This window comes from Telopea speciosissima, chromosome 3 (genome assembly GCF_018873765.1).
Source record: "Telopea speciosissima isolate NSW1024214 ecotype Mountain lineage chromosome 3, Tspe_v1, whole genome shotgun sequence".
NCBI lineage: Eukaryota > Viridiplantae > Streptophyta > Magnoliopsida > Proteales > Proteaceae > Telopea > Telopea speciosissima.
In genome coordinates this window covers 34,653,666-34,667,354 of record NC_057918.1, presented here as the reverse complement: position 1 = coordinate 34,667,354, position 13,689 = coordinate 34,653,666, and the positions used below count along the sequence as shown (strand labels likewise).

The 13,689-nt window shown below is 44.9% G+C and overlaps 1 protein-coding gene across 2 annotated transcripts in view; it reads left to right on the top strand.

Moving 5' to 3' along the window:
- Positions 1-13,689, top strand: part of LOC122655835 (phosphatidylinositol 4-phosphate 5-kinase 9-like) — a 91,235-nt gene that overhangs the window by 54,442 nt on the left and 23,104 nt on the right. For both annotated transcript variants that reach the window (XM_043850196.1, XM_043850197.1), the window contains one exon: positions 3,551-3,738. In XM_043850196.1, the coding sequence (XP_043706131.1) occupies positions 3,551-3,738 (188 nt within the window). The remainder of the gene's footprint in view (positions 1-3,550; positions 3,739-13,689) is intronic.

Below are 13,689 nucleotides of genomic sequence, written 5' to 3'. Positions count from 1 at the left end.
AGAACACAAAACCAGCTTTCCAACAAACCCAAGATTCTTAAATCTGATTTATATTGAAAGAGTTATGTATTGGTCAAACCTTATTTGGTGTACGCGAACGCTGTCAAAAACACTTTGAATGAAAAAAAAAATTTAGATATCAAAACAAATGAATATTTTACCGCTTTTTTGTTTTTTAGCAATGTTTACCATATTAAGATTTATGGAATTGAAAAAGAACCAATTGCTTCAACATTCTTTTCTCCCATTGTAATTTCTCAAAATAAAATATGAAAGAAGTCTTTTTCAAAAGCTCATAACTAAGAAGAGTGTTCTGACCTCTGTTGATCGCCGGCATCCTTGGTTGGCCTGAGGGCCTGCCTCTCCTCCTTCTAACTTTCTGGAGGAATGTCTCTTTCCCCTCCTCCTCCTCCCTCTCCCACTCCCTTGCCCTCCCCCCTGCTGCTCGGCCTCCTCCTCAACGGAGTGCTCTTTTCAGTCTTGTACCAAACCCTCCTCGAGAAGGCCTCCCCCTTCGTTTCATTGCCCCTCTCTTGATGGTGCCTCCAAAATAGCTCTCTGCCCTCCTGATCTGCTTAGGATGAAGCTAAACTGTGGGAAAACTGTTTGGTAGGCAACTACCTTGGTTCTCGTCCTCCATTTCACATCGTGAAGCTCTCTCTAGCCAAGCAATGGAGACACCAAGGAAATCTTGAAACCTTTCTTCTGGACAATGGATTCTTTGTCTTCAAGTTCTCTGATGATATCGACAAAAGCCGTGCTCTCGAAGGAGGCCCTTGGCAAGTTGGGAAGAAACCTTTATTTCTCCAGTAATGGCATCGTCATCTACAATTGAGACGTGTAGACTTATCTACCATTCCATTGTGGATCTCCCTTCTTGGTCTACCACTTCATTTCAGGTGCATAGAGGGGCTTAGCATGGTGGGATCAGTAGTGAGTACCCCCCCCCTTCTTCTCTGATGCTAGAACTATGAGGAAGGACCATCTGGCATATGCTCGAATCTGTGTCGATGTCTTAGCAGAAGCCTCTCTCCCTTTGTTCATCAAAGTAAATGAAGGAGATGGCCGCTCTTTTGAGCAAGAAATCCACTATGACTTGAAGCCTCCCCACTGCCTTTTTGGCAAAACCTTTGGCCATGATTCAACTCTTTGTGCTCCAAAATAAGATTCGGCCTCCCTTCTTGATCTTAGAGAAGCTGCTACCGAGGCTACCATCCTTGTTGGCAACCTATCAGCCCAGCCGACCATTCTTAATGACCAAATCACCAACCCTGAAGTTGCTTTGCCCCATGGTCAAAACCGATTTGCATCTTTGGTTGTAGACATTATTGCCAATGATGACTGGGATCCCCCCTCCTCTTCACCCAGTGCTCAATGAATTTTGGGATGCTCTGCCTTCCATCCCTAGAAGACACTCTGGGAGAAGTGGTTAGTGTTATTTAGGCCCCTTCCAACTCTGGCCTGTTCAGCTCTTAAGCTGCCTAGAATCTTTTGAGACCCAGAGGTCCGTTACCCCCTTAGAGGAAGCTCGTCTGGTTCAAGCTTCATATTCCCCGCCACTACTTCACTGCCTAGCGTGTCTTCTCAAACTGCCTCCCAAGTCTATAGTACTAAATCTCGCGAAATCTCGGTCGAGATTTCGAATATTTCGAAAATCTCGACCAGGGAGAAACGAAATGGTACCTCGAATAAAAAAAATACTAAATCTCGGTCTAGATTTCGATTATCTCATGATATCTCGAGATATTGGTACATATCTCGCGAGATATCGAGATTTTCTTTTCAAAACACCTAGTACAAAAGGTAGAAACTCATTAGTCTCGATCGAAATTTTAACCGAGACTAACAAGGCTGCTCTTTTGTGGTTTGTTTCTTCTGTCTTCTTCATTCTTCAAACTCTTTTTGCTGATTTGTGTACCGACCTTCGAATCTACGCCGGAACCACTTGGAGAACACAAGATTCAAACTTCTTAAGTTGTTAACTTGTTATTGACTTAATGTACTAAATATTATGACTTAAGTTATGACTTATGAGTCATTCACTTTATGTTTCCAACTTCCAAGTCAATTTACTTGTTTAAATTGCTTATTAATCATTAATTTATTATGTCCTCTAGAACTTAAAGTCTTAAACAATGTGTATGTGTAATAAACTAAGTTATACATTAGGGTTCGACCATACATTGCCAATCAATGGTCCAAAACACCACTTTGGGTGACTATTTTTGCAATTTGAACATTTAAATGTGTTTATATAGCCTAAAATAGGGTTTCCATGAAGTTTAAGGCCTTAACTTGGCCTAAAACCCACCGAAATGACCTACCGAAACATACCAGAAAAATGCAAAATTTCGACCAAAATATAATTTCGGATATTTCGGTCAGCCCGAAACACCGAAACGAAATGAGTTTTCGAACTATGCTCCCAACGCAGTCCTTTCTTCTCCTCCGCCAAATCCCAGTCTCCCCTTTGTGTTGCCTCTATTGGAATGTTGTGGAAGATTTGAACCATCTATTCTTTGCTTGTCCTCTCTTGGCTTCTATTTGGAAAATCATCCTAGCAAAATGCTGGCCTCATAATTGGAGAATCCTTCCCTTCTCAAGGGAATGGATCTGGGTGGACATGACCTTTGGTGGATCCTCTATTTGTGACACAATTGGGAAGTTGGCCTTTTGTGCTACCATCAATCATATTTGGATAGAGCGTAATATTAGGAAATGGACCTCCAACTCTAGGCCTCTTCGCTAGATTTGGGACTCCATCTCCTTTGACATCAAAGCCAAGCTCTCTGTTGTTTCTATTTTTTGTAATAATACCCCAAGGAACAGGCATATTGTTGTTTCCTGGGGTCTTCCCCCTCCCCTATCTCATGTTGGGTCTGCTTGTACATTTGTGTATTTCTCTTCTCTCCCTTTTTCGGGGGCTTTTTGTAGTCCTCATTCTCTTTGGTAATGAAGTCTTTATTCACCCCAAAAAAAATTATGGAATTTTTAGATTTGAGAAAAACCCAGAATTAGAAAGTTGAAAATTTTACCTACCTTTGAAAATCCAGTTTTTGTTCTTGAACTGGGGGGTTGACTTTTTATCCTTTTAGAATTTTATTTTTTAACTATTTTTATTGATTTCGAATAGGGGGTATTTGCTTATTTATGAATATTATCTTAAGTATTACTTAAATGATATTTGGCATAAATAAGGACCAAGGCGTTCAATACCAAGGCGACAACCGCTTAAGCCCCAAGAAATCCGCCTAGACGCCTAGGCAGAGCCTAGCGATGCCTTGACAACTATGACTAAAACAGAGTAATAGCCCACGGTACACATCTTAACACTATTTAAAATTCTGCCATATTTTAGTCATAGAAACAAAGCTAAGCTGAAAGTAAACTAGAAAAGTACTACCATGGAACCTGCAAAACAAAAAGAGAGAAAAGGAGAAACAGGACTTGCAGTTTTTATTTTAAAATGTTATGGATTACATCTTACTTCTCAGGGACATATTTGATACAGAAAAAGTTGATCCTTTGTGAACTGGTTCTGAATTTGCAGTTTCGGTTTGTAGTAATGGGCAACATGTTCTGCACTGCATTGAGGATTCATCGAAGATTTGATTTGAAAGGTTCCTCCCTTGGCCGCTCATCCGACAATATTGAAATCGATGAGAATACTACGCTTAAGGATTTGGATCTAAACTACTGCTTTTATTTGGAGCCTTCTTGGCGGGAAGCTCTATTAAAGTAAGGAACTTGTATCTTATTACATTTTCAAGTGCATGCTTATCAGCCTAAATGTTTAATGATGTAGCATCTCAAGTATGCTTTCTTGTAAATCGTATGTTCATGGTTGTGAACTTTGACGTAACAAACTTGATCCTTGGTGTTCTATAATATTAAGTTTGCGCACTTCAAAATTTCTCATGTTTATGGAATCCATACCACTCTACTTGGTGGCATGAATCTGTAAAGTTGACAACCTGTATTCTTATGACTCAAAAGGCTCTTATTTTTTGTTGCTCAACTTCAAGATAATAACTTTTATTGTACAGAAGCATACTATATTTATGCATTTGTCCTATATGCAGTCAACTTGAGGTTCCTTAATCAAGGGCTCTCAATGGATCCCACAATCCTAGTTGCACACTAGCACTAGATTAAGAATCCTAATTCTCCTAATTCAACAAGGGAAAAAAATGCTATTTCTGTTAGTTCAGAAGGGAATTATCACAAATTAACTCAGTTCAGCACTAGCTGGTAGATTTCAGCCAAGTGCTTCCTTTGTCTACAGGAGCTTGCAATAAAGGAAAAGAGAGGCTTATTATCTCTTATTTTTCAGGGTTTGATGAGGTGGTTATGGTTTGATGGTCAAGTGGGCAGAAATTATACTTCAGATGGATGGGTAAGGGGACAGCATTGGTCTTAATTGAATATGAATAGATGTAGGGCTGATGGAGTAAAAGCTTAAGAGAGAAATGAGAAACAAAAATCAGGTCAATTGATTCGGGTATGTTTGCTAAAACTGAGGACAATATAATATTACATGCAGAATTGAAATTTGAAATAGAATAATGAAATTGACCTGATAGATTGAGAATTATATTTCGGAAACAGAATAGTTGAATGCTTGAATATAAAAGAAGAAAAGAAGCTAGTTTTGAGCGTCAATCAGTGGGAGGAGATACTGTGCTCTTACTGATGCAGATAAATCAGCAAAAGTGGGTTTATTTTAGTGGAAATAAGTCTTGGGTTAGGTTCTATACATGTTGGGCGTGGGCCTTTAGTCCAATGGGTTTTTTTTGTAATAGGCCATTAAGGGGCCTAAATAATGGGTAGGAGATAGGAATACTGGATTTACTTTATTAGGTTAGATTAAGTTTTTTTATTTAACTTAACTCCTTTACCTAGTGTAGAGGGGTTTCCTTTTAAGTGTCTTTTGTTTTTCAGTTTCCTATTGGCTATGTAAGTTTGGGTAGTTCAAGTCACTTACTTAGCTAGGGAGTCCTTTATTTTAAATAGGCCGCATGTAGGCTATTGCAATCCAACGATTTGGTGCATGAAGTTTATGGTTGTTGCTTCTTTGCTGCTGAGAAAGTATGCTGCTGTGATGATGAGTGAAAAAGCTGGGATTAGAGAGATCTTGATATAGGCCTTAAAAAAAGGGCGTACCCAGTGCACGAGGCTCCCGCTACTGCAGGGTCTGGGGAGGGTCCTAATGTACGCAGCCTTTGTGAAACCCGGTCAAATTTCCGAATAAATTTGAACTTTTGGAATCTGTGTGTTTTCAAGTTCTGGTTCAACTTTGCCCATACTAGCCTCTAAGTTGTGGGTCGTCTTGATTAAGAAATTCAGACCTATCTCATGACTCGTCTGTAAAGGCATTCCGATCAGCCAACTACCGTGGCCTTAAATGAGTCTGAGGTGTCTAGCGGAAGACAACACATAAGCGTGGCATGCTGGATTGATGGTCTGCGAAGCCTCTCTCTGTCTTAAGCCGAATCTTAGGTAAGAATCCCATTTTATATGTATATATGTTGTATTTTTAATTAATTAGTGTATTAGGGCAGAATAGTAATTTTTACCTTATGGGACCCCGCACGAGCTACTCGTGTGCAGTGCTCGTGGCGGACAGCCGCAGGACCTCCCCTTAATTAAACTCAATGTAAGTATAATTTAAAATATATTTATATAACGTTTTGTACGACCAACTAGGGTTAGAAGGGTATTTTAGTAAAATTGACCCCGTGGGACCCAGTTCCCCAGTGGAGAAAGTGGTTCCGGACAGTTACCCGTATCCGGATCATCCCTGATGTCGCATGACGTCGATCTGTAGCTGGAATAAGGTAATAAATACAAAAGAATCAATTTTAGAAATAATTTATAACCAAATGACCATTCTGCCCCTTAGTGGTTAAGTATCCTATATATATATAACTTCTCTTATACTATTTACAAAACACATTACAAGTTAGAGAAGCTGAAAAATTCGTTCCAGCTTGGAGAAGGAAGAAAGAAAAGGGAAAAGAGAAGAGAAGAAGAGAGAACAAGGGCTGCTCTTGAAGGCTTACCTCCCACAACCGAACCTGAACTTGAATCTCCATTAGAAGTGCTTCCAGCACCTGTTCTGCCTCTAATTTCTAGTAAGCCCTGAGAACCCTTGCTGTATCCTTCTCCTTCTCCTCTAAGTTTAGTTTATTTTTAGTCTAAATACACCTAAGATGGCTGGACTCCATTAAAGCTTCAAAGTTAAGCTTGAATAATTAGATTTTGTTGTGAGATTGGGCTGTTCTAACTATTTCCAGCCCAATCAGACCTGAAATTGAGTGTTAAACTCTAATCAAACCTTCAATGTTGAAGCTATTACTTGTATAGTAAACCCTAACCTAGCTAATTTAGGTTTAATTGAAGAAATTCCTAAATTAACTATTTATGAAATTGAACACCCAAAATAGATTGACCCACCTTGAATTAATGTTAAAACTCCTAATTTGGGCCATACATGCAAAGATCCGCAATTAAGCAAAACCCCCAAATTCGGACACGACACGGATCTTGTTGCGGGCCGTGGGCGGTTGACCGCTCCCTGGAAGTCCGCATCCGGCTCCCTATTTTTGTGCCCTTATGACCTATATCCCTTGGGACTTGACCTTGGACCATCCCAGAACCTATGGCATGGTGTTTGGTATGTTGTTTAGGGCTGTTTCTACTGTTTTCTAGTCGGTTTGTTGGATTGTTGGTGGGTAACTGACCTAGAATTCCTTCTATAACTAATCTATAATATTCTTGTCTCATATTTAGGACTGTCTTGGTCTGTTATTGCCTACCTATTGGAGTTTATTCACCTAGGCTAGCTACAACTACAGGTAAGGGGATTCGACCTTAATTTCCTGCGTGTTTATCACGTTAATTTCAATTTTATGCTGAATGCCATGCTCATGCATCATTACCTCTATACCTGGAGCATGTAGTTTTCTAGCTTTTAATTTAATGCATTAGACTGCATGTAAAATAAGTTACACAAAGACATACTGCATTGCATTTGCATTGATTATTTATATGATGTGAATTTATGATGATGGAATTCGGTTATTTATAACTCGGATCACGTTGCCTCATCATGTTTAGGCGCATTAGGGCTAGATTGATATTCATTACCCGATCTGCGCCCCTTACCAACAGGGGAAAACGTGTTGACAACCCGTGGAGGAGACCGGTGTTAGTTCCGGGATGCCATCTTCACGTCCCATGTTAGCGGGTCCCTAATTCCGCTGTGGGAATAAACAGCAGGGTTGGTCATTTGGGGGTCTGTCGGGGTCCGATGTGTTAGTTCCGAACGGCGGGTCCTCACTGTGGTAGAATGGTTTCGCTCGGGTGATCAAGGGTTAGTTCCGGACCGAGGTTAGCATCTACCACTAGTAGTAGTACTTATACCCCATGAGACTTAGTATCCGTACTAGAACATGTTAGTTTAGCACACGCATCATGGATTTATTGTGTTTGTAGCTTGTACCCCCCTTTACCGGCTCAATTGAGAGCTCAACTCGTGATATCCTTATTTTTCAAGGTGATTTAGTTATTACTAATATTGAATTTTGGGCGCTGGAGTTTGAAGTGCACGATATTTCGTGCGCACGTGATGATTAGGCAACCTCCGATCTTGGCCTGATAGTCCAGGCTACCTCCCCACTCTTTTATGCTTTATAAATGCTTTATATAGTTATAGAATAGTTTCTTGTATACTTTTACTGTGTGCTACCTTTGAGAACTGTATAGTTGTATCACAAACCTTATCATTTATATAAATGAAATATCATTTAGATTTCTCTTCTAATGATGTTATCTCTATTAATTAAATTGTTTCCGCTGCCTCTAATTATTGTATCTGTGAGTAATGATTGTGAATAGGGTACTGCACTTGTGATCCTTGGGGATTGGTTGGATGTCAGAGACATCCCGCCACACTTGGCCCTTAATAACCGGGCCGGGGTGTGACAGCCTTACCCCCGCTTGGCGGAAAAGCTGTTTCCCAACTCGAACCTATGACCACTAGGTCACAATGGAGCAACCTTACCGTTGCACCGAAGTCCGTCCTCTAGGTGTGGGTTCGAACGGTCGGGGTGTTTGTGAGTGTATCCATCCTTTGTAGCCATGTACTCATCCACATCAACACCATCTCACTGGCTATATGGTCAGGCCTACCCTTAGCCTGATCCATCACTGGCTCACCTATATCCCTCACCTACTCCACCAAGGGATCCTCATCATCTGACTCAATCTGGAAAACATTGGTGAGCTCGATCTGAGATGTGTCTTTCTCCATACCTATGCGTATGTGTTGCATCTTCAGCCTCATATTATGGTGCACATACACCAAGTCAGCCAGATGTTGGGAACCTATTCGGTTGCGCCTCTTTGAGTGGATGAGCAAAAACGTACTCCAGTTTCGCTCACAGCCAAAGGCAGAACATGTCTGGGATAGGACCTTGATTGCTATCCTCAAATTTTCTGCCAAACCCCCATACAACATCTACTGTTCAGCTGCATTACAACAAAAACACATGTTTTTTGCATTTCACAAGTTTAAATGCATATGTAAGTAAGAGAATGTGTTACTTAATTGCTTACCAGCATCACCACCATTTTTGCCAGCCTCTCCGGCTGGGGTTCCAAAACCCCCTGATCCATCCCTGAAACTTTTAATCTATACCCATGGAAAATTGTATATGTTAGGTACCCATTCGGAGTAATTGCTTATTATATTCATAAATAACTGCACAACTCACCTCATTGTTACAAACAGCCTGTTGGTCTTTATTTGGCTCCAACTTTCCAACCGCTGTCTTCACTGCTTCTATAAGGTCTGCATTCATCCCAAGTCTATGGCTATATTGATACTTGGGGTTTAAATAGTATGCTGAAAATTGACATATAGATATTGTCAATGTTTTACATATTCTATGAATAATAAATGTAATGTCAAACCTGCATTATGGAAAACAACAAAAGGTCAGTGGAAGAAATAAACCTCTCCTCCCATCCCCCTCCTTCTCCGTCTCCGTCTCCGCCACCACCCTTCCCTCCTCCTCCTCCGCCACCCCCTCTCCTTCCTCCCTGCTGCCAACCCTTGATCCTGGCCCACCCCCTCCCTCGAAGCTGCCATCAACTCCACTTGCACCTCCCTCTCCCTTGGCAAACCCCGGTCCCAAAACCTGGTCTTCTCTACTTCAATCCTCTTCTCCTATCTCCGCAGACCCATCCCTTTCCTATATCCCCCCTACTATTGAAAATGGACTCCCTGTTGCCCACTGCCCTGCTGCTCTTCTCTCTATTGAGATTGATAAATGGAACTCCTGCCTGATTGGCCACTTCCTTGGACCTCGGCCATCTTTCAACCTTGTCAAAGCCTCCTTGTCGAAGCAATGGAGACCCCCTGGTTCATTTAAGCTCTTCCTCCTCGACACTGGAGTGTTCGTCTTTCGCTTCTTCTCCGATGAGGTTAAAGCTCGTGTTCTGGAGGGTGCTCCTTGGATGGTGGGCTCTCAGCCCATTTTCCTTCGGCAATGGTCCCCCCATCTTTTGCTCCACAAGGTCGACTTCAGCTCTGTTCCCTTGTGGATCACTCTCCCTGGACTCCCCCTCCATTACTGATCTCGTGATTGTCTCAGTCGCCTTGGCTCTGTGGTTGGTTTCCCTCTGCACACCGACTCTCGCACCCTCAAGATGGATCGTCTCTCCTTTACTTGCATCTGCTTTTACGTCTCGGCCGAGATTACCCCTCCCTCGATCATAACGGTTGTCGAAGATGATGGCTTCAGCTTTGCTCAGCCTATCAAGTTTGATTGGTTACCCCCTCGTTGTGACCACTGCAAGATCTTCGGGCACACTACGGCAAACTGTGCCGCTGCTTTGTCGCTATCCCTTGCGGCTTCATCGGCTGTTCACCCGTCGTCTTCTTCAATGCTCTCTCCCCCGGCGATGGTTCCATCTCTTCCTATGCAAGCCCCTGCTTCTGAATCTCTTCGACGTCTGCCCCGCCGCGCCGTGGAAGATCGACTCGCCGCCGGAAGAATCGCCTGCACCGCCTTCAACCTTCTGCCGCTGCAACCACTGCACCCTCTGATGGCCTTCTCCCTGACGGTCTGCTCGTCTCTGCTGGCCAGTCCTCTGAACCTGTCAATCCTCTTGGAAGCAGCTCTATTTTCGCTGATTTGTCGCCTGTTACCCTGAGCAGTCGCCTCAAGGGCCGCCCTCCGATGATACACCTGTGCTGGATACCCTCATCGAGGTTCCCTCCTTCCTAGATTTGGGTGTCTGCGCTCCTGCTTTAGTCGCTGCGAGTTCCCTGTAAGAGAAAACCAGCCATTTTCATGATAACTCCTTGGTCTTCGACAACTGCGGATCTGTGAGGTATAACCCCCCCTCCTTGTCGTTTATCAACCCCCCTTGGTCCCTCCCTAATGACCAAACTGCCCCCCTTTTACCAACCCCTCCCATCCCCACGTGATCCCAGTTCCCTCCCTCTTTCTCTTAATGACTTACTATCGGCCATCCATCCCCCCCTAGCAGGCCCATCTTCACGGCCCATCCCCTTTCCTTCATCCACCCCTCAGCCCACCCCCCTGGCCCACCCATCCCCTCTTTCAAGCCCAGCTTCTCAACGCACCCCATCTTCTTCACCGGCCCATCCCTTAACCCTTTTTATAAACCCTTTCGGCCCTCCCTCTTGGCCCATCTCTCACCCCTCCACTTTGGCCCAATTCAAATCCTTTTTCTCCTACAATCTCCCTATCATTCAACCACCAGCCCATCTATACAAAGTTACCTACCCTAACTCGTTACCCTCAACCCTTTCCCGTTCCACCTCCGAACCCCTCATCCCCTCTGTTGACACACCCCTCCTCCCCCCCCCCTTTGCTACCTCCCTCTTCCCCCTCCCCCACCCAACTAACCTTATCCGCCAAATTTCACCCTTTCCTTCCGGGCGTGACCTTGCCTCTCCCCCCTTGTCGTCCTTTGGTTCGCTGCCCGGCTGTTGCATATGCCCGCAGGCGCTACAAGAGCTCCCCTCCTAGTATCTCTCTCACCCGTTCGACTTAGTTTCCATGTTTTCCGGCTTTATTTGGAATGTTCGTGGCCTTAACTCCTTAGCCAAGCATCTTGAGCTTCGTTCCTTCATTAAATCCTCAAATTCTTCCTTCTATGGCCTCCTCGAGACCCGTGTCCTTCAGGAGAATGCTTCCCGTATCGCTGCTTCCGTTGCCCCCTCCTGGTCCTTTCTCTCTAATTACTCCCACTCGCCCTCTGGCCGGATCTGGATTCTCTGGGACCCCTCCAAAATCCATATCACCCTTTCCCACTCTTCCCCCCAATTTGTTCATCTCCGGCTCTCTTTTCACAACTCTCCCTCCCCCTTCTACATCACTGTAGTCTATGCTTCTAATCTTACCTCTGATCGTCTGACCCTCTGGTCCAATCTCGCCCTCCTTCGGCCCGGTATAGACTCCCTCCCTTGGGGCGTTGGCGGAGATTTCAATGTTGTCCGCTCCCAGCTTGAAAAATTGGGTGGTAGGCCTATTGATCTCTCGGCAGTCGACCCCTTCAATGATTGCATTGAGGATTTTGGTGTTGATGATCTTCGGTGGTCAGGTTCTCCTCTCACCTGGCACAACTGCCGTATTGGCCCGAACCGCATAGCCTGCAAGCTTGACTGCTTTCTTGTGAATGAGCCTTGGCTCTCCTCCCTCCCCCACTCCCATGCCTCCTTTCTTCTCCAAGGTCTTTCTGACCACTGCCCCTGCCTCATCTCTCTCCAGCCCTATTCCTCGTTTGGCCCTAAACCTTTCAAGTTCTTTGATATGTGGACTTCCCACCCCCTTTACCTCCAGACCATCAAGAAAGCTTGGCCTCTCCCGGTCTCTTCCCCCTTTCTCCCTTTGATAGCCTTGGCTCGTAAGCTCCGCAACACCAAATCTGCCCTTCGGCGTTGGAACCTTTCCACCTTCGGCAATATCCCTTCCCGTCTTTCTGATTGCCGGTCTGACCTCTCCTCCATTCAGTTTCAGCTCAGTCCTAACCCTCTCAACCCGGCTCTCGCGCCGCAGGAGAAGCGCCTCTCCGCGATCTTTCCTCTCTCTCCTCTCTCGAGGAAAGCTTGCTCCGTCAGAAATCGAGCTCTAAGTGGTTGGAGCTTGGTGACTCGAATTCTGCCTTTTTCCATCGCTCCCTCAGAGCTAGGCAAAATCGGAATTCCATCACCCTCCTTGTCGCTTCTGATGGAACCCACCTCTCCTCCCCCCCTGACATCAAAGATGCTGCTTCCTATTTCTTTTCCTCCCTCTTAAACCCGTCCCTTCCCCCCCCCCCCTCCCCTATCCCCCCCCCCTCTCTCATTGACAAATTCATTCCCCCTGCCCTCCATAGCTCTCTCACAGAGTCACAGCCATCCCCTCTGATGATGAAATCTCTCGAGCTATCCTTTCCCATAAGTCCAACAAGGCTCCTGGCCCTGACGGCTTCAGTATGGGATTCTTTCTCAGTCATTGGGACTCCTTTAAAGGTGAGATCTTCAAAGCTGTCCACAGCTTCTTTTTCAAACCTGGCCAGCTAGCTCAGATCAATCACACTTTCATCTGCCTCATCCCTAAAAAGGACGGGGCTTCCTCTCTGACTAACTTCCGGCCTATCTCCCTCTGCAACCTCATCTACAAGTTCATTGCCAAGATCCTTGCCAATCGGATTAAGGAAGTCATCCCTTCCCTTGTCAGTCCCAACCAATCGGCCTTCATCTCCAGCCGAAGTATAGCGGACAACATCATCCTCTGTTCTGAGATTGTTCGCGGTTTTGACCGCAAATCACATTCTTCGGCGGCCCTTTTGAAAATTGATCTTCACAAAGCCTTTGACTCTATCCGTTGGGACTTCATCTGTGATGTGCTCTCCCTCATGGGTTTCCCCCCTGTCTTCGTCCGCTGGATATACGCCTGTATTTCCACCCCTTCCTTCTCTGTCTTGGTAAATGGCTCGCCTGCCGGTTTCTTTCGCTCCAATGTTGGAATCCGCCAAGGCTGCCCTCTTTCCCCTTTCCTCTTCTCCCTTGCCCTGGAAGTCCTCTCCAGAAGCCTGCAAACCAAAACTGATCTCCACCTTATCTCCCCTCTTCCCAAGTGCAAGAGCACCAACCTCTCCCATCTGGCCTTTGCTGATGACCTGATGATATTCTCTAAGGCATCCCACGCCTCCATCTCCACCATCATGGACTCGCTTCATCTCTTTGAATCCCTTTCTGGTCTCAGAGTCAACCTGTTGAAATCCAAAATCTTCCTTGCTGGTACCCCTGACTCCACTAAAGAAGCTCTCCGCCTCTTAACTAGCTTCTCCATTGGCTCTCTTCCGATCATGTACCTTAGCCTTCCTCTCATTCCTGCCAGGCTCTCGAGCCACCACTGCACCCCTATGCTTGACAACAATCGTAAGCGCCTCCAGCTCTGGAAAGGTAAGCTTATCTCCTACGCGGGTAGGCTTGAATGTATCCGCTCGGTCCTCCAAGCCACTTACATTTACTGGACCGGTATCTTCTCCATCCCCTCCTCCACCATCAAGGCTATTGAGCGAATCCTCTGTGCTTTCCTTTGGAAGGGTAGCGACACCCCTAGATTTCTACACCTTGTCAGCTGGAAGTCTATCTGCCTCCCCAAG